A 21,828-nucleotide genomic window follows, 5' to 3' on the forward strand; every position below is an offset into this window, starting at 1 on the left:
GGGAAACACTTTTAAGTGACGGGGATTACTATTTGTAGTTACACGGAAAACGGGCATAAACGGGAACCAACCAAGGACACCAGGATTACGGCATCAATTTATAGGAGAGATGCCCGGGTCTCACCAGTAGAAAGGGGTAGTGGGAAGATTTGAACCTAGGCAGAATGGCTTTAGAACTTGTTCCCTTAACGAGGAACAGTAGAAGAGGAGACTAATTTCAATGAATTCCTTCCCACTAGATTCAAATCCCTGAAGATATAGGGCCTCTTGTTTCGCTTTCCATTGTGTTCTTGACCCTAGCACCCACCGCCGACCCATAGAGTGGGAACCAAAAAATACTTGACTGACAAATGAATCTGGGAAGCCGTCTTGGAGAGAGTGGGACACAAGCATAGCTTAAATAATGAAGAGGACTAGGGCAGGGACTCCTTTCTCTTCCTTGATCTGTCCCTGTTCCCAGATGTTTGAGGGAAGGTAAGTGAGAGATGGCCACTAAGTGAGCTAGCAAGTGATGTCAAACCAAAACGTTGGGACATGACCAACGTGAAGTCTGTGCTTGAGACTAAGTCATGAAAGGTTCTTTCAGCCTTTGGTCACCTCTTTTTTGTGGTCACCCATGTGCCCCACTGCTTGCCCTCTCCGGTCTCTCTTAGATCCCATGGATTGAGAACTGGTCACATTGCCTGGGTTCTGTGACCCCAGGGCTGCTCTGCCCTCCATATAGAGTTGATCTTCTCAGTAAGTCCCCCAGAACCTCCCGAACCAGCTCAGGTCTGCTTTCCTCTGTGTTCCTCTCAGAGTCCCTAGCCTGAGGCAACCCTCCCACACCCATGGGCTGGCCACAGGCTGCTCTGAGAGTGTCTTCACAGCCTGCTACTTCCACATCTCTTCAGGGAACTTGAGCCTGGGACAATTCATTGCAAGCCTACATCCTATTAAACAGGAATCAGGAGGTCTTTAAAACAATAAACAAAGCCCTCCTTCTTGCTGAGGATCAGCTACTCACTTTTTAGGAAGAGAAAGCAAATTTGTAGAAGAGGAGAGATAGTCTCTGGCAGCTGACTCCCTTTCCTCTGTCTCCAGAAAGATATCATTAAACCCAACTGACTCCTGCCTGACAGCTGTAGAATGAACAAGAAAGGGCTCTTCTTGACATTTTTGTTCTACCCACAATTTAACTGCATGTAATTGAACTAACTAGACTGTAAGCTGAGGTCATAAGCAGCGCCTTATAAGATATTTCTTTGGATCCCAAAAGTTTGGCATAGTGTTTTACACATAGGGATCCAATAAACACACTTAATTTGTTTGACTGCTAAGGGTGTGCCTAAAAGTAAATGCCCTAAATTACTTCTGACACCAAAGTGTTAGTTAGTCTAGGACAGAGGGAGGCCTATAAGATATTTAAGCCCTAATCCTCAGAATTGAAAAGAGAGGAAATCCTGCTCACTTTTCAGTACTCCTGCCCTCTTTTCTCAGGCTGTCTCCAATTCTAGGACTTTACCACTGTAGAGCTGGGTGACCTTGAATAGGTCCCCAAACCTCCCGGAGCCTTGTTTACCTGGGACTGAATCAAGCAGGTTCAACAAGATAATCTTAAGGTCTCTTCCAGCTCTGACATTCCAAAATTCAAGGATTCTGACATTGATGGTATAGTGGTGAGCATAGCTGCCTTCCAAAATTCAAGGATTCTGGTCGACCAGGCAATGGAGAGCAGGAATAGAGTATGGAGTAAGTGCTTGGGGGTGGGGATGGGGTGGCTGGGAAGGAGAAAATAAATAAGGGGTTGGGAAGGAAAAACTCACAGGAGACAAAGGTGCATTTCGCCTCTGTTTTGATCTTCATGAAGATGATGACATCTTGCCACGTCCCACGTGAGGTCCAGTTGATGTCTGCACGTGTGGGCCAAACTTTCCTTTCATTCATTCCTCCACGTGCATATGCTGCCTTGTTGCAGGTGCTCCTTGGGAACAGGCCAATTACTAGACTGTAAGCTGAGGTCATGAGCAGGGTAAGTTGGGTAAGATGGAATAGCTCCTCACAGAGTTTACAGAATAGATAAAAAGCAGATGTTTAAAAACACAAAAACAAAAGCCACTCAGTTAAGTATTAACTGTATATCAGTTGCTTTAAAACTATATAACAAGTGCTCCCTCCTTTTGGGGATCTGAGATGGCTTGCCAGAAGAAGTGACTGGAGGTGAGTCCTTCAGTGCCTGGATTTTTTTCCAGACAGTCTCTCCACCTCTTGGTTCTCCTCACCATAATTGATCCTGATTGATCTTTTAAAACATCACTTTCTTGCCATTATTTCCTTGATGGAAGCTTTACAGGGGCCTCCTTGTATGCAAGTTTGAATGGAGACTTAGTCTCCATTTGGAACTCCTAGTGTGTTGTACCCAGGAGGGCCTGCTGCCTGCTGGTGTCCAGAATGCCCTGGAGGCATCCCGGACCCCTCCCAGACCCCTTCCATGTGCCCAAAAAGGGATCAGGATTGAGCCTTAGCGTTTAAAAGCTGCCCTTCCCTGGGCTACCCTTGGATCAGATCTGACAGCTGACATTTTCTCCAGCTGTTACGGGAAAAAGTGAGAATAGAAGTTTTAGAAATTTAAAGCTAAAGAGGTCTGTTTGATATCTAGCTCCTCTAACTCTAGAACTGAGGGTATCTGAGTGGTAAACTAGTATCTTCTTTAGTAGTTGTTTACATCTGTTATATACTATTTATGACTGCCTCCTCCTCTAAGAAGTGTCCAGAAATTTGACAGCAGTCTTCTGTGTCATCTTCATTACAGGGCCTTAATTCTAGATACACCTGGTGAAAATTTCTTGTAAAGACAGAGGTATAACAGTGGTGAGTAAGGAGAGGAGTGAACAGGTTCTGGGAATTGCAATATCCAGTCTCTGAATGAATACTGATTCCTTATAGAAGACATTCAGAGAATAGGAGGTCATTTTTGAGTTGCAAAGCCTCAAGATAAAAACTTGAATGTCATCATCCTTTGCTGTTTTAGCAAAACACAGATTGCTAGTAATTTTTGCCTGATTTTATGTGAAGAGTAGTACATTACCTGCAGAGGTAAACATGCAGTCCCTCTGCAGCAGCGTATCTTTTTGTTGGGATGTGTCTGAGTCATAGAAAAAGTTGGGGAAAGGGTGAATGTTAGTCTCCAAAATACTCTACATCATGTGCCTCAACCGTGTTCCCTGGGACCACAAAATAGAAACTCCTAGAAATTAGGATATCTTGATTTGCATCTTAAAATAACATCCAGAATTCTAGAAAATACAGCAGAGCCTTGTGTCCTGTTTTTGGCAACTTATTCTATTGGAGGTTACAGGAAAGTTGTGGGATGGTGCATTTCAAAAGGAGGAAGGAGAATGTAAAGGGATGAGCCATGGTCTTCACGGAACTTGGACAGGACTAGAGAAAGTGGTGTTGGGGGTGGGACTACAAAGACCCAGCTGGCCTTGCTATGGACCTTGGTCTTCACAAGGGAGAGACACCATCAGATCTTTGTTTTTGAAATCTCATTCTGGCAGCTGGCAGTGAGATGGATTGAGGGGATTCTGATCCCTGAACACCCCAACAGTGTCACCCCTCTGCCACCTCCCCAATTCCACCTCCCAAATTCTGTTAACAAACTTCTTAAAGACAATCTCTCCCTGAGTTTCTCTAAAAGTAGTCCTGAGAATTTGAGGAGGAATTTCCTGGAGTCCGTACTTTCCTCAAGCTGCCAAGGCCTTTTGCTTGTTCATGTATGAGAACCTCAGGGAGGCTGGTTTCCAGGCAGGCCTCCTTGCCTCTGTTTCAACCATTGGGAATGAGCATCTCTTCAAGCCCTAAGTCTCTGGGTAAATTCTGTGTATGTAGATGCATGATGCAGAGTTTTAGAGTATGAACACCAAAGAGATTTTAAGTGCTAATAGAATGGGTGAGATTTGGTGATTTTTTTTTTTTCCTATGCTTCTCTATATTTTTATATTTTTTACATTTGCAGTACTTGCATAAGCATAACTTTTAGAAAGAAAGTTAAATTAAATAGGTTGAATGTGTGCCTGGTATTTGCAAGCACAGAACAAGCTCATGTAAGAAATGAGTTGCTGCAAAAGGGTTACATACTGCAGGGAAGTGCGGCTGTTTTCAGCAGGAAAGAGAGGCCTTGTAACAACAGGAAGCACTGGGAGGCCAAGGTACCCAGGCTTCCAAGCAGAGCTATTCTGGAAACAATGGCTGCCTGTGGCTCGGGAATATTGGGCAGGAAATGAAAGGATGCTGGGACAGGGGGTACAGCGAGGAGCTGATAAGCACTACCTGGCTCTTCTTCGCATAGACCTAGAGGGCCAGTGATGAAGTTGTTTTTTTCTAAATGCTCCTCATCTTTCATCAGCATAATTGATTTTTAGAATAACACAGAAATGAAAAGAACCCATGGTGCCATGGGTCTGGAAACCATTAGGAAGCTGAGCCTCCTGGGAAACCAGAAGGTACAATAAGCAAGAGAAGGTATTTCTCACCCTCAGGGCATGGTCACATCAGTTGGGGGTGGGGGTGGGGAAGGAGCCTTCAGATGAACTCAGCACCATTTAAAGCTAAGTTCCTGGAGGACTCCAGTATCCATGTTAATAAAAATCACATTGGGCTAATAGGAGCCCAGTCATACCAAAAGGAGATATGTGTAGACCTTCTGAGAGAGAAGTTTATATTTATTTAACACAAATTTCTATTCAAATGGGAAGGGCAAGTTGGGGAGTCAATAATACAAGTAAGAAACAGAAACAAAACTAACACTCATGCTCATGTTTCGCCTTGAAGACCTAGATATAAACCAGCAGAAGTGTGGACTCAAACACTGCAGGTAGAAGTGAAGTCTGCCTTCTAAATTTCTAGCCTAGCTTCATCCAGGAAATTCACAGGTCATGGGGTGTAAGACCTGAAAGGAACATTAGCAATCATCGAGATCCAGAACTTGTTCCTGGTACAGATGAAAGTCTGGGGCTGGGAGTGGCAGGTTTTTGTTTTTTTTTCCTGGAAGAACTGATTCATGAGGCTTTAACTGATAAGTACCCAGCACCTACTACCTGTGGGGGAATTCATAAAAGGAACAGTTATTTCTCCTCAGAGGTCTGAAATCTAGTACCTGGGGGTCAGAGCAAAAACCCAGCTGTCTTGACTCATTGTTTTATATCCTTCTCCATCATCGGGTTGCTCTTGGACAGGAAGTCATCTCTGCTTCCTGCTGCTTTCTGGTCTTCCCCATGCCTGGGATGTGCCTCAGTTTCCCTATCTTGGAGGTTACAAAATGTACTGGAAAGTGTATGAACTTTGGATTCAACCAGGCTTATAATTCTATGCTAGGTTTGCCACTAGCTGTTTGACCATGGACTAGTCATCCAACTACACTGAATCCTAATTGCCCATCTATAAAATAGGAATAGGAATGCCTATACCTCAGAGTTGTGACAATTTGAGAATTAAGTGAAATAATGATTGTTAAGCATGATACCCCACACAGCATTTGATGAGTGCATCCCATGACCACCCACTAGGCATGTAAAAACAAAAAACAACAACAAAAAAATGTGGCCAAGACATAGATGAGAGAAGAAGTTACATTGTCCTCATTCTTAAGATGATTGGTGTTAGTGAAGCATACAGTTCAAGAAGTGGGTGTATTTTCCCTCTTTATCTCTTGTTACCCTGCTGGACTCCTATCCCTTCTTCCCCTGGGACTCTCTCTCGAGGCACATATGATCATCTGCTTTATCTATTACCGAGGTAGAGCCTCTATCCGCGGCATCCCAAGGAGCAGGTGGCAAGAAAGAGAGGGGCTGTTGGTCCAGGAAACAAAATCTTGATCGTGTGATTGAAGCTGACTGTGGTCCTCATGCAGTTAAATTGAGTATTTAAATGATTTGTTGGCAATGAAAAGGAAACTGATGCTCACAAGCTAGGCCTGGGAGTATGCTAGGGGTGACTGAAAGGTCAGCCCCATGAACTGAGTGATGTCTGCCCCACAAATACCCTGGGGACAAAGTCAGAAAGTAGGAAGGATGAGCCAAAAAAAAGTCTACAAATGACACAAAGTCCAGAGGCCTCCATTTTCAGCAATGGAATGAGATCCTTCTGTACTATTCTTGTGTACAAGGTGAGCTGGGCCAGCTAAGCCCCAGGCTATGTAGGACCTCCTCAGTCTTGTCATCATGCCCCACCCTTTTTCTCTACCCGGCACTGTCCTTCCTTGGGGCCACAGCCACCTCCGTTCCCCAACACCCACCTTCACTGAGGCTGTTTCCACTTGCCCATTAACTCAAAGAAATTTCAGGAATCAGCTAGAATCACCTTCTCTTTCATTCTCAATAAAGCATAAAGAGGTCCTTTCCACTAACCTTCATTTTTTTCTTTTTGGAGCAATAGGTTTGTGGTCTTTTCCCTCATAGGATCTCCTCTCCCCACTCAGCTTTCTCAAAGGACTATTATTCCCTTGACCGGAAGAATTCAAGGGTCAGCCCTGATGGGACAGCTGAGTCTGGTCCTAGAGCTGCCGGGATTGGACATCATCCTACAGGCAACAGGGAGCCACTGAATGTTCCAGAGTAGGGGAGTTTTATCATCAAGTTAGTTTTTTTTTAGAAAGATTTGTCTGGCAGTGGAGCTCAAGATAGAACAAAATCTTCCTGGGCTGTCATTAAGAACTCCCCTAATTTACCTGAACTCTTCTCCACCAGACTGGTCTAGTCAGCATTCTTGGAATTCACTACATTGTTTCTTGCTTTCCCACCTTGTTTATACCATTCCCTGTACCAGAAAGTGGGTGGCATTTACTAAGTGCTTATTATATGCCAGGTGCTTAACCAAGTGTTCTGCATGTATTGTATATATTACATCATGTTGTATCATATCGCAGCATAGCATCTCAAATCACCCCCTCTAACCAGTGTTAGAGTTCTTACTGCATAGCCTGGATTTGCCCTTCTTTATCCACTTATGTCACAACATGTGAGCCCTTCAGGGTGAGGGTCCTGTCTCAGCACCCTCTAGTGTGGTCTCCCTGTACCGTCGGCACCCTATAAATAAATGCACACAGTCTCCTCTTTTTGTTCAGCACATAAAAACCCTGCTTGACCTCGCCTACCATATGTAATCTCTTTAGAAGGACTTCTATCACATTTTTTGTGCCTCTCTAGAGCCCTTAACATAGTTTGCTTGATATTTTCATACTGGCCATGTTATTTATACCTGTGAGCTTCAGTTTCCTCACTTATAAAGTAGGAATAATTCCTCCCTCATAAGGTAGTTGTGCGTTGGGTATAAATAATGGATAGAGCTCAGGGATCAGCACAAAGTAGGTGCACAGTTATGCCCATTCCTTTCTTGTCTTCCTGAGGACAAAGGTCTTACCTTCTTGACCCTTCGGCTAGATGGCTTCTGTACACATTTCAAGGGGAATCATTGTCACTGGGAGAGAGTAGGTGCATTGATAGTGGCTGGGGTGAGTCAAGGATATGCACCAGAGGGAGGATCCGGTCTGGATACTTCTACAAGAAAGAGCTGACTTGACTTAGCATCTGAGACTCTAAAAGTGGGAAGGGCAGGGGTCTCCAGAATGCAATCCACCATCAGGAGCTCAGTTGTGGAACACAGCTAGTCCTTGGCCACACCAGGCCAACAGGTCAGGCAAATACTTCTATTAAACAAGGAGTAATTATCTCAATGGGGTTTCAACATCTAGATTTCAACATCTAGAAATTGCCTCACTGACTTCAGAAGGCCCTCTGACTTCTTTAATGAAACTTGTTTTTCAAAAACCCATGTCTTTCTTTAAAAAAATTATTATAGAAAATTCAGAAAAGCAAAATTAAAAATACAGAAAAGCAAAAATCATTTATTTTCTACCACCTAAAAGTAATTACTATTAATAACATATCAATGTGTTTTATTTTTTATCATTTAAGATTTGGGAAAGGGTGGTATAAAAGAGACACTGTCAGTCTATAGTCTTTATCTTTGTTTCTTGCCTTCCAGCTTTTTTTTATTCTTTAAAAATGTTTTCTAGTTTTATTGAGATATAATTGACATTACTATATGAGTTTAAAGTATACAGAATAATGGTTTGACTTACATATATTGTGAAATGATAACAGCAATATTTAGTTAGCATCCATCATCTTATATAGTTAGGATAAAAAGAGAAAACAGAAAAAGAAAAAAAAACTTTTCTCTGTGATGAGAAGTCTTAGGAAATACTTTCTTACCAACTTGCCTATATGTCATATAGTAGTGTTAACTAGAATCATCATACTGAACATGACATTCCTAGTACCCACTTATCTTGTAACTGGAAGTCTGTACCTTTTGACCACCTTTCTCCAATTTCCTCTTCCCCTGCTTCCTGTCTCTAGTAACTTCAAGTCTGACCTCTTTCTCTATGAGTTGTTTGTTTGTTTGTTTGTTTTAAGATTCCACAGGTAGTGGGATCATACAGCATTTGTCTGACTTAATTCACTTAGCATCATGCTCTCTGGGTCTACTATGTTGTTGCAAATGGCAGGATTTCCTTCTTATGGTTGAGTGATATTCCATTGTGTGTATGTGTGTGTTTAATCCATTGATGGACACTTGAGGTGGTTCCCTGTCTTGGCTATTGTAAATATAATGCTGCTATGAACTGGGGGGGGGGGGGGGGGGGGGGGGGGGGGGGGAAGTGGTGGTGCAGATATCTTTTTGAGTTAGTATTTTCATTTCCTTTGGATATATTCCCAGAAGTAAAATTGCAGGATCATATGGTAGTTCTGTTTTTTTGTTTTTTTTGTTTTTTTTTTTTTTAGAACCCTCTATACTGTTTTCCATAGTGGCTGTACCAATTTACAATCCCACCAACAGTGCACAGTTTCTTTTGTCTCTATATCCACACCAGCATTTGTTATCTCGTATCTTTTTCACAATGGCCATTCTAACAAGCAAGAGGTGATATCTCATGGTTGTTGGTGTTGATTTGCATTTCCCTGATGATGAGTGATGTTGAGCATCTTTTCATGTGTCTGTTGGCCTTTCATATATCTTCTTTGGAGAAATGTCTACTTTTGTCCATTTTTAAATTGAATTTTTTGGTGTTTTTTTGTCTTTTAGTTTATTTTTGTTTTTGTTTTATTTTTTGCTTTTGAGTTATATAAGTTCTTTGCATATTTTGGCTATTAACCCTTGATCAGATATATGGTTTGCAAATATTTTTTCCTATTCTGTAGGTTGTCTTTTCATTTGTTGATTATTTCTTTTCCTGTGAAGAAGGTTTTTAGTTTGATGTAGTCCTACTTGATTATTTTTAATTTCTGTTGTTTGCACTTAATATATCATCTTCAAAAAATCATCGCCAAGACACATGTCAAGGAGTTTTTTCCATATGTTTTCTTCCAAGAGTTTCAGGTATTACATTTAAATCTAATTCATTTCAAGTTAATTTTTGTAAATAGCGTAAGATAGGGGTCTACTTCCATTCTTTTACATGTTAGTATCAAATTTTACCAGCACCATTTATTAAAGAAACTATCTTTTCTCTATCAAGTATTCTTGGCTCCCTTGTAAAATATTAGTTGACTGTATATGCTTGGGTTTATTCTAGGTTCTTGATGCTGTTTCATTGATCTATTTGTCTATTTTTATGCCAGTACCATACTGTTTTGATTACTATAGCTTGATAGTATAGCTTAGAATCATGAAGTGTTTTTCATTTTTTTATCAACATATATTGCTTTTGTAACTTTCTTAAGAAGAATTTTAGTGTTTTTTTTTAAATTTTTTAATGTTTATTCATTTTTGAGAGACAGAGCATGAGCAGGGGAGGGGCAGTGAGAGAGAGAGAGAGAGAGGGGGAGACACAGAATCCAAAGCAGGCTCCAGGCTGCAAGCTGTCAGCACAGAGCCTGACGCGGGGCTCGAACCCACAAACTGTGAGATCATGACCCGAGCTGAAGTTGGACACTCAACCGACTGAGCCACCCAGGTGCCCCTAGTTTTTTTTTTTTTTTTAACATTTATTCATTTTTGAGAGAGAGAAAGACAGCACAAGTCGGGGAGGGGCAGAGAGAGAGGGAGACACAGAATCTGAAGCAGACTCCAGGCTCTGAGCCATCAGCACAGAGTCTGATGTGGGGCTCAAACTCATGAACTGTGAAATCATGACCTGAGCCAAAGTCGGTCACTTAACCAACCGAGCCATCCAGGTGCCCCTTCAAGAGGAATTTTAAAATAAATATTAACCACTAGGTGTTGAATGCCTAAAAGCCATCACTACCATAAGGTAAGGCCTGCAGTGGAAGAATTTCAGGCATTTGAATAGTTAAGGGCACAGAACCAATCAGCTCTTCTTCAATGGTGTCTCAACACTTGGCCACCAACTCATGACAAGGAGGCTTTTTCTATTCCTCCCCAATTATAGTACTATGAAAAAAATAGGAACTTTGGAGTCAGTCACACTTGGTTTGGGAGCCCAACTCTGCCATTTGCCAACTGTGTGATTTGGGGCACCTTACTTAACCTATCAGAATCAGCTTTCACATTTTCAAAATGGAGAATTTCACCTATTTCATGGATTGGCTATGATTATAGAATGGGGAATGCCAGGTTTTTTTTTGTTTTTTGTTTTTGTTTTTTGTTTTTTAGAGCGTCTAATGCAGTGCCTGACACATAATAAGTGTTTCTCCTTGAGGGATTCAGGTATCCATGGAGCACAGAAAACCCATCTGGAGAAAAATGACCAATCTTCTGTCCAGCAAAACATTTTGAGCATTCATGTTTTCAATGCTATTCTAGACTAATGAGACAGAGTATTGTCCTCAGTGTCTCCAAGGAGCTCACAACTTAGTGTTGGGTAGGAGTAGGCTTGCAAAAAAATTTGTTAGATTTCATTTTTGTTGTTAAATCTCATTTTTTATGAAAAATTTTTTCTTATAGTTCAACATTCAAAAGTATAAAAGAATATATAATGAGAAGTCTCCCTCTTATAGCCCTAGTCCACCCCCTAGTTCCATCTCCTATAGGCAGCTAAATTTATGACTTCCTTATGTGTCCTTCCATAAATATTTAATGCATAGATAAATGAATTGCATATCTGTTCTAGTCTCTATTTTTAAGAAACAGATGGTAGGATACCATTATGCCTGTCTGCACCTTGTTCTCTTTGCTTGACAATATGCCTTGGAGACCACTCTGTATCTGTACATGAAAGTTTTCTCATTCTTTTTAATAACTGTATAGTATTTCACTATATGGATGTTCTAGTATTTATAAGAGGAGCTTCCTATGGATGGGCAATCTTGTGCCATTACAAAAATTGCTGCAATGAAATAAGCTTGCATATATGGAAATATCCTGGAATTGAGACAATGAAAATGTTCTGAAACGTGATGGTTGCTTACCTCTGGAAATATACCAAAAACCACTTAACTATATGCTTTAAAGGGTGAATTTTACAGCATTCGAATTATACCTGAATTTTTTTAATGTTTATTTATTTTTGATTTTTTTTTTTTACATTTATTTTTGAAAGACAGAGAGAGACAGAGCGTGAGCAGGGGAGGGGCAGAGAGAGAGGGAGACACAGAATCTGAAGCAGGCTCCAGGCCCTGAGCTGTCAGCACAGAGCCTGCCGCGGGGCTCGAACCCATGAACCGTGAGATCATGACCTGAGCCAAAGTCGGAGGCTTAACCAACTGAACCACCCAGGTGCCCCGTGATGTTTATTTATTTTTGAGAGAGAGAGAGAGACAGAGAAAGAAAGAGAGAGAGAAAGTGGGGGAGGGGCAGAGAGAAAGGAAGGCACAGGATCCAAGGCAGGCTCCAGGCTCTGAGCTGTCAGCACAGAGCCAACACGGCACTCGAACCCACAAACCGTGATATCATAACCTGAGCCACCCAGGCGCCCCTATATCTGAATTTTTTTAAGATTAAAATAAAAAAACAAAAAACAAAAAACTTTTCTCTAAGGAAAACATGCCAAAGTCAAAATATATTTAAAAATTTAGAAAATTAGAAAGCAATTACTTTGCTTTTTTAAAGAACAGACAGCATAACACTTTTTAAAATAAATACCACACATTTTCAAATTTCTCTTTAATTCGGCACTAGGCCAGGAGGAAGAGAGTAGAAAGAAATTACAAGGCGGAGGAAGAATCAGAGGGGAAGTTGCGGGGGACAGCGACCTCTAGGCAAGCGGAGACTCCCAAAGGCTAGGGAGAAGGAGTTGCAGGACAGAAAGGGTAGGACAGAAATAAAACGCAGGAGCTAGCAGAGAGAGAAGTTTCGGGGAGCCACTGTGACAGCTCTTAGATTCCCGGGGTCAGGAGGGGAGCTAGGAAGTTCTCTGCTGACGGCCAAGAGTAATGGAAAAGTAATTGAAATCTTTACTCCATCTCTTGAAAAAAATGCCATTGTGCTGCCCCATTCACAGCATAGCAATGCTGCTTGAAGTCCTCACTCTGCCCTATGCATGGCAGTAGATGTTCAGAAGATTTATTCCCTGTGCAGCGGCTTGTTTCCCTTGCTCTTTTACCCTCCTCCTGCAACAGTCAATTCTTCTTCACCCACCCTTGGCCCTTGGTCCCTTCTAGCACCTCAGTCACAATGAATATATCCTTCATTCCTGAAAGTTTTCCCCGACTGCTTCCCAATTCCTACCTCCTGCCTCTTCCTGCTTTCTTCCACTATAGTTTGCATTTCTAATATAAATGGAATAGTACAGTAGGTACTCTTTTTTTTTTTTTAATTTTACTTATTTATCTTGAGAGACAGAGTGGGAGGGGCAGAGAGAGAGAGAATCCCAAGCAGGCTCCGCACTGTCAATGCAGAGCCTGATGTGGAGCTTGAACTCACCAACCATGAGATCATGACCTGAGCCGAAACGCAGAGTCGGACCTGAGCAGAAACCTAGAGTCAGATGCTTAACCAACTGAGCTACCCAGGTGCCCCTAGTATGTACTCCTTTATAGTCTGGCTTCTGTTGCCCATATGCTTTATCATTTATCATTTATCATATGCTTTTGATGGCTGAGTAGGATTCCATTGTGTGTACATACCATTAGACTTCACTTTAAAGATAGGGAATGCAGGACCCAGAGAGGGGATGAAATCTGACCAGTACAAGACCTTAACAAAAATCCAGAACAGGGGGGAAGGAGGGCCATGTTTCCCTAAAACCCAAATGCAGTTTGCACTATGAAATCATATGGTTGCCATGACCACATAAGTAACCAAATAAAACTGTGCTTGTTCCAATCTCTGTCTCTAGATCTGATCAGGTCCTGGCCACACAGGGAACTGGGGCATCTCAACAGACATTTCTTCTGGGGGGACTTAGAAATTATTTAACTGCTGGACTTTTCTGCACCAAATCCTTGAAGAGTTAGGAGTTGAGGAAAGAAAGGACTTTTCTGCACCAAATCCTTGAAGAGTTAGGAGTTGAGGAGTTGAGTAATGTGCCCCACATTACTTATAAGTATAAAATGTCTGTTAGTTGTACCAGGTTGGATCAAATCAGACAAAGGCTTTAAAATGTTGTGTAAACTGTAAAGCATAAATCAAAGGCAAAATTATCTTCTCTATCAGAAACCACCTCAAGATTTATTTTGTGCTCGGATTAAAATTTAACATTTAGGATTGCTGATCCAGGAAAAACAAAACATAAAATGGTCTTCGAGAACCATCCGTGAAACAGTTCAAAGAAGTTATAACATTCTATCACAATCAGCAACTGAACTGTGTGTACCTCTGTAGGAGGAGACATGAAGTTCTTTGGGTCCATGATAAACCCTCAGAATTAAACTAGCTCTGTGACTCTGACTTCTAACATTACTCCTGCCCATGCCTAAACTGACAGTGAAAGCGTTCTTTCCATCTATGACTACTCAGCTATTTTGTGTCAAGCTTCTATCGTATCCACAATTCTAGGGTGTCCTCAATTTGGCTGCACCCCGGAGACAATAGTCTACAGAATTCTATAAACTCTTAGTACCCTCTGCAGCACCACTCACCAGTATTACCTTTAGACCCTTGCTACCCTAAGGGTGGGCTGTAGAGGGGCAGTATTCCTATCACCTTGGAATTTCTTAAAAATGCAAATTCTTGACACTCTTCCCCCATTGGAACCCACATGTTAACAAGATCCCAGTAACCTGGGTCACATTAAATTATGAGAAACTCGTGTCTAGACTAGTGGTTCTTCAGCCTTAGCGCGTATCAGAATCTCCTGGAGGCAGCTGCTGCTGGTGCACCTGGTCCAGGGACTGCAGTCTGAGAACCACTGCTCTGGCTCTCAAGCTAGATGATTATGGAGATTCAGTGGATCCTTTCCCATTTACTGAGTATGACGGGGAATTCCTTCATCTTCCAACTCAGCCCGAGACAAGAATCCAGGAAAGCTGACACTCCTCAGGGACCCGGAACACAGCCTCCTCCCCTGAGTTGTTTCACTCTTGCCTCTTGTTTAAACAGAGCTATGGACGAGAGGTTCTAGGGCCTCTGTATCAAAGCCAGAGTAAATTTGTGGTGGAGGCTCCATCCGGGAATGTGTTTTCTCCACCTTTAAATTAAACAGACCTGAGGTACTGCACCTAAGAGCTATGGTACTGGAAGGGCCCTACCTGAGAATGGGATAGGACAGGTTGGTGACCCCACACTACACCTTCTGTAGAGTGTTTCATAAAGGCCCTTCAAATCCAGGGCTTTGTCTTGAGTCCTTCTTGGGAATACTCAGAGCTCTTAAGTCCACTTGTGCCCTGCATGGCACAACAGCCATATACCTCGGTACAGAGATGTGCTTTGGACCACACCAAGGCCAAGCATAGCCCCGGGACTCTAACTCAAAATCTGTGCACTGTTGGATCCTGCCGCCTTTGTGTTATAGAAACACACCTAAATGCATAGAAAAGAGACTTCAGACAAGCAAAATTACCTTCAAATAGAAATATTTAATCCAAGAAGGACACAGAAGCCATTCCAAATAGTAGATATGAGTGTCGACTGGTAAGTGGTTGGTCCCCTCTACCCCAATCATCCGTTGGATAGGAGGAGGTAAATTATTTTCACCAAGATTACATCTCACAAATTACGAATTTACATCACAGAGAAGCTTCAAATAGAAATAATAACTGTTGTTGTAGAATGCTTATTATATGTCAGGGTCTGTGCTAAATGTTTACAGGTATTACTTCAATCCTAACTATGAGGTTAAAATCACTGTTATCCTCATTTTACAGATGTGGACACTGAGAAACAGAATTATTACATATGTATCTTGCCTAAGGTTACAAAGGCAGTTTGACATTCAGACCTGTGTTCTCAACCATAGACCAAATGTGGCAGTCATAAAACAACAGCTTGGTGCTGTAGGGAAAGAGTTGGCCATTATTGTGCACAATAGGGATTAAAACAAAAATGCAAAACATTTTTTTTTAAACATTGAACTCTGTTTGCTTGCTTATTTATTTGTTTATTATTTAGCAACATGGGGGTGGGAGACAAAAATCTCACCGAGAAAACTATTTCATAAAAGAGATCAGAGTATAGCTCTTTTGGGTGGAGCCAGGCAGAGGTCCTGGACCCCTCCCCATTCTCACAGCCCCTCCCCTACCACACTCTGCTCCCACCTTGTATTCACTAATAGTGAGTGGTTCCACCTTGCTGGTTTCTGGTCTCAATATTTCCAATCCTGAGTCCATTCCCTGCCCTCTTCCTACCTAAGATAACTAAGAAGTTTTTCCCCAGTTCCAATCATGAAAGAGCAGGGCAAAACATGGATGTGTCCTGGAGGGGAATGGTCCTGGGTGTGCACGGCCTTTGAGAGGTGGGTGAAATACTTTAAGGATGATGAATTTTACTGAACATCCAAAATTATAGTTGGTAGTTGAAAGAAATGGTGGGAATTGTTTAAAAAATATTGTAATATAGACTCTAGGAAGAATGTTAAGTCTGAACACCTGGTGTCTACGTATGTAATGTCCAGCCCAACTTGGAATTGTGTGCAGGCATGATCATGCACATTAAGCTTTAATGGATTGGCATTACTCTGATCTAAGGCATTAATGGATTAGGTATATTTGGGAAGAGGGGGCACAGTGCTAACCCAAGCACTAGTTCATGAAGTTCCATACCACCTCCATGACTGAAGACTTCAGCACCCAAGGCTTTGGTGCTCCATACCAAACCACCATTCACAGCACTGTCATGGAGGGACCTCAGGTGGATCTCTTCAGGGACCAGGGCGGCAAGAAACTTGTTCTCTCCATGCCATCCAGAAGGCCTAAAACTGCCATTCTGTCACTGAACTGGCTGGGCCAATCAGGGTCAGCTTTGAGGAGAGGTTGGCATAGTCAGGCTTTTCTACCCGGGCAATGAACTTCTGAAGTGGCAGGAATTCCAAAGGCCATGGTGGTCCCTTTTATGTGGTCCATTCAATCAATGACTGGTTTGACCCACTCAGTGGTCTTGGTGGAGGGCGGTTCTCACCTTTAAAAAAATACTTCAGGGGTGCCTGAGTGGCTCAGTTGTTTAAGTGTCCGACTCTTGATTTCAGCTCAGGTCATGATCTCTTGTTTCATGAATTCAAGCCCCACATTGGGCTCTGTGCTGACAGCGTGGAGCCTGCTTGGGATTCTCTGTCTCTGTCTCTCTCTCAAAAATAAATAAATAAACATTAAAAAAAATACCTTAACACTTTGACCTTTTAATAACTTTTAACGTTCTGGTGGACATCTTTAGTCTTTTCTCCTTTGCGTTTTTTTTTAACATAGCTCAATTCACAATGTATATTTGATTTTGTGCCTTATTTTTCTTTTGCCTACTTATATCATAAGGATTTTCCCACGTTAATTACTTTTCATAAGCAACAAATAATCTTGAATGAGGTAAGTAAATCTATCTGCACCTTGGTTTCTTCATGTGTAGTATAGGCAATTGTATCGTGCTAGCATTCACATTGAAAGCTTTTAAAACACAGATTGCTGGGCACCACCTCCAGAATTTCTGATTCAGTGGGTCTGGAGTAGGGCCTGAGAATTTGCACGTCCAACAAGTTCCCAGGAGATGCTGATGCTGCGGGTCAGGAGACCACACTAGGAGAACCAGTGAAATGAGGAGATTGAGTTGTGGGATTTCCAAGGTCACTGCTGGTTTCAAAATCTAAGTGTTTGCATATTTTTCAAATTTTTAAAAAAAACCCAACCAACTCTTAAAACACATGACTTTTCTAAAGTTTAACAAAACCTCATGATTTTTTAAATACAAAAGAATATCATCTACCATTTAAAAGTAATTGTTTCCACTTGTAACTCACATGCATTCCATACTTGCTTCTCTTTGAAGTTACCTGGAGTTTTAAAAGGATATCTTTAAAGAACAGTTAGACTTATATCTAATACTTTATTGTTTCTCTTTGCATAGTTCCATATGTATTGAAGAGCTGTGCAGAATTTATAGAGACTCACGGCATTGTGGATGGAATTTATCGGCTTTCGGGAGTCACCTCAAATATACAAAGGCTAAGGTGAGCTAAAAGAAGAGCCCCCAAAGAATTCTCCCATGAGCCTTCCTCTGTCCATACCTCTGTTCGCCAGAATTGGGAGTATTAAAAACCTGAAGCAGTTGAGAGAAGGGTGGCAGGGCAGAAGATCAAGTGTGATGTTTTCAGATGCCTAACTGTTCTTAATCTAATCAGGAAATCCTCTAGTCTGATGTAATTCTTTCCAACAAAAGCTCCTGAGAGTTTTTAATCTGTTTCTTTGTCTTGCACCAGGTTTAGCCTTCTTAGGTGGATTCAGCTGAACTCAAATGATTTAAAATACAAGTCAGGAAAACACGATTTATTATCATTCACTTGTCTACCCAGAGTTCAGTTAGATCCCAATTACATAGTGTTCAGAACTTGGAGATGATAGGAGTTTTTCTGTTGGCACACATTCAACATTGGATATTTCACTTGGTCAGGAAATCACAAATCTTCATGATTGTGCATTTCTTTCGTTGAGGCTGCTATTTTATTTAATTTTAATTTTTATATAGAGAGAGCACAAGTAGGGGAGAAGGGCAGAGGTAGTGGCAGAGAGAGAGAGAGAGAGAGAGAGAGAAAGAGAATCTTGAGCAGGCTCCACCATTAGTGGAGCTTGATCCCATGACCCTGGGATCATGATCTGAGTGAAAATCAAGAGTCAGACGCTCAACTGACTGAGCCATCCAGGCACCCCGAGGCTGATATTTAAAAGACTATGGATAGGGGCGCCTGGGTGGCGCAGTCAGTTAAGCGTCCGACTTCAGCCAGGTCACGATCTCGCGGTCCGTGAGTTCGAGCCCCGCGTCAGGCTCTGGGCTGATGGCTCGGAGCCTGGAGCCTGTTTCCGATTCTGTGTCTCCCTCTCTCTCTGCCCCTCCCCCGTTCATGCTCTGTCTCTCTCTGTCCCAAAAATAAATAAAAAACGTTGAAAAAAAAATTAAAAAAAAAAAAAGACTATGGATAGATGGGTTATTTCCAAATGTATTGCTTTTTCCTAAACAATTCTAGAATTTATCCTAGAGTTTTTTGGAAGAAATTTCTGTCACATTGAATTAAGAGTATAATAACCTTCACACAAAACACATGTGTATGTTTTATATGTATTACATATATCAAATAAAGGGAAAAGATATACAGCATATATACAGAGTGTTTTATCAGGTGGTATTTTTATATATTTATTATATGTTTAGTTATAAATAAATGTAGACTTTTTTTTTTTTTTTTCAACATTTTTTAATTTATTTTTGGGACAGAGAGAGACAGAGCATGAACGGGGGAGGGGCAGAGAGAGATGGAGACACAGAATCGGAAACAGGCTCCAGGCTCCGAGCCATCAGCTCAGAGCCTGACGCGGGGCTCGAACTCACAGACCGCGAGATCGTGACCTGGCTGAAGTCGGACGCTTAACCGACTGCGCCACCCAGGCGCCCCAATAAATGTAGACTTTTGAAACAATAAAAGCATTCGCGTTACCAGAATAGTCTGTTGAATTTAATAGATTGTAAAGTTAATGTATTTTTGTCTTCTTCCTCTGACTTGGTTTTCTGTCCCTCCCCCTCAAATCGCAATTATAATGAAATTATACCAAAGGAATAAAACATCTTTTTTATTCCTGGAGAACTGGTGACTGTTCAAAACTAATCAGCTTATTGTAACCATAGATTTTAACAGATCTATGTGCTTTTATAATTTCACTAATTTACTGACATTTTTTAGAGTTTCAACAAATACTTTTTAATGTTTCACTCTTAGCTCTGAAATATACCAACTACATGGTAGTTAGTACCATAGGAGAACATTTGAGCAATGGCCAATTCTTTTTCATTTAAGGACCAACCCTATTAGCCTCGACAGGGAAATTTTGGCTAAATAAATGAATAAGCTCCAAATTATTCTTGTTCTGGCCTCTTAAAGAAACACACACACACACACACACACACACACACACACTTGTGAATTTATAAGGCCATTGCATGGTTTTCTTTTCAGAGCCCCACTCAGCTCCTTTCAGGTTTGGCCACCATCAGGGATTTCCCCACCCTTTGTTGAAGGTCCAGAACCAGGTGACAGGAAAATGGGCAGCGAGCTGTTTTGAAATGCTGGTCCCGAGAGTCCTGTTGACTTTGCCACTACTTGGCTGACCAAATGAATACTGTCAAGAAACCTAATTCCTCCTCTATGTTAAAGCTGAAAATTGTCATTTCTTAAACAGATTTTTAACTTGTAAGTGTATACTATTTGAGGCAGTGTATTCACATAAGTTTGGTAAGGAAATGTTTTATAATCAGAAACAAGGCCTGGAATCTGATGATGTTCCCAAACACCTCACTATACATTGCTTATAAGAAGATATTTATGGGGCGCCTGATTGGCTCAGTCAGTTAACTTTCTGACTTTGGCTCAGGCCATGATCTCACGGTTTGTGAGTTCGAGCCCCATGTCAGGCTCTGGTCTGACAGCTCAGAGCCTGGAGCCTGCTTCAGATTCTGTGTCTCCCTCTGTCTGCCCCTTGGCTGCTTGCATTCTGTCCCTCACATTGTCTCAAAAATAAGTAAACATTAAAAAAAAAATTAAAAAAAAAAAAGAAGATATTTAGAAGCTGGTCTATCCCGTGGGAGTCCCTGTCAGGCAGCTTAGAAATTTCCATTTAGCAGCAAGAAGATAGTTGCTTAAACCTTGGGTTTGAGTCTCCAGATAAAACAAGTTTGTTGACGTAGGTATATGGAGATGAATGATAACAATCTGACTCACTCTGGTTTTGGTCTCTCCTCCAAGAAAGAAAAGTTCATTTGGAACAAAATTTTGGAAGAATTGAAATCTCAACAGGCTTTTTTGGTGGATTGTTTGCATATTTCCCCACTGTTCATAACTGAAACTGCAGACATAATGCGCTGAGAAATCCATTTGTAAATGGGCATTATGTTTTCCTAATGACAGCAGCTTTTACAGGGAAGATCCAGACCTGACTTGATAAGTCTTCCCATAGCTTCCTTATGCCAGGAAAAGAAGGTCATTTTGAATCGAGGTCAAAATGTAGTCAGATCAGCAGTTTAGGGTCTTTTTACCCCTAAGCAGTCAAGCGGCTGCTTACATAGAACACATGTTCCCGAGGTTGTTATGTCTCTGTCTGTGTTGTTTCAGGCAAGAGTTTGGCTCAGATCAATGTCCAGATCTGACAAGGGAAGTGTACCTCCAGGACATCCACTGTGTGGGCTCACTCTGCAAGCTGTACTTTAGGGAGCTGCCCAACCCCCTTCTGACTTATGAGCTCTATGAGAAATTCACGGTAAGTGTTTGGATTTCCATTATGGTTACTGAGTGGGACACGTGGATGGGCCAAGGAGAGTTTCAGCACTAAAATAACAATAATAATACTCACCAGAGGGCTGGCACTATCTTAGCCAGGCAATGGAAATAGGATGGTATAGGGAAGAAAGTAAGGTAGTGGGTCTATTGGCTAAATTTTTCCTTTCTTAAATTTTCAGAATCGTGGCTATTTGTTTCAAGAGCTGGATTAAAATTACTTCTATGTTTATTTAGCTAAATGTACCTCATAGTATAGGGGGAAAACTAAGAATGAGAGATGTGAAATGACTGGCCCAAGGTCACACAGCAGGACAGGAACCTGGGACTCCAGATGTACACTCACGGCTAGTTCATTTTTATCAGGCAACTTCTTCTGTATTTCTTTTGGGGGGTTGGGAATGAGGTGGGCAGGTAGAGAAGGGAGAGAGAACAAACCCAAATCAAGAGAGAGATCAGAAAGCTGGAAAAAGAAAATAATCTGGGAAATGCAGCCAAGAGGAAGTGTAGGCCTGTGAGTTGGATTGGTGAAAGATAGATGGACAGAACACCTAAACAGCAGCTCTATGGTTACCAGATAGGGGCACCTATAGGAAAAGTAGAAAGCATAAATGCTTACAGGATGTTTGTAGAGACAGCATTAAAAATTGGGCTTGAGCATTTGGCTGCAGGGATGGAGGTGCAGAGTAGGTACAGTTGGATTTAACCAAGATTGAGGGTGTATTCAGCTAATAAAGGGGATGAGGAAGATGAGGGTATATACAAGAGAGTGACTGAAATAGTTGACCATGGAATTTTGTCTGGATAAGAAGGGAAGTGAGGCCTTAAGGCAGTGTGTAACAGTGAAAAAAATATTATTGATGGATTATTGAGGTCAACAGACTGTTAGTATGAGGTGGTCAGAGGTGATGCTTGAAATTAAGATTTGTAGGAGTTGCAATTATGGGTAAGGACCAGATCTAGGCTCTAACATGGGCAGCAATCTTTCT

General features: G+C 41.6%; 1 protein-coding gene across 2 annotated transcripts in view; it reads left to right on the top strand.

Annotated features, from left to right (window-relative positions):
- Positions 1-21,828, top strand: part of ARHGAP31 (Rho GTPase activating protein 31) — a 115,171-nt gene that overhangs the window by 47,608 nt on the left and 45,735 nt on the right. For both annotated transcript variants that reach the window (XM_042954628.1, XM_042954629.1), the window contains exons 2-3: positions 17,428-17,530; positions 20,678-20,822. In XM_042954628.1, coding sequence (XP_042810562.1) covers positions 17,428-17,530; positions 20,678-20,822 — 248 coding nt within the window. The remainder of the gene's footprint in view (positions 1-17,427; positions 17,531-20,677; positions 20,823-21,828) is intronic.

This window comes from Panthera leo, chromosome C2 (genome assembly GCF_018350215.1).
Source record: "Panthera leo isolate Ple1 chromosome C2, P.leo_Ple1_pat1.1, whole genome shotgun sequence".
Taxonomy (NCBI): domain Eukaryota; kingdom Metazoa; phylum Chordata; class Mammalia; order Carnivora; family Felidae; genus Panthera; species Panthera leo.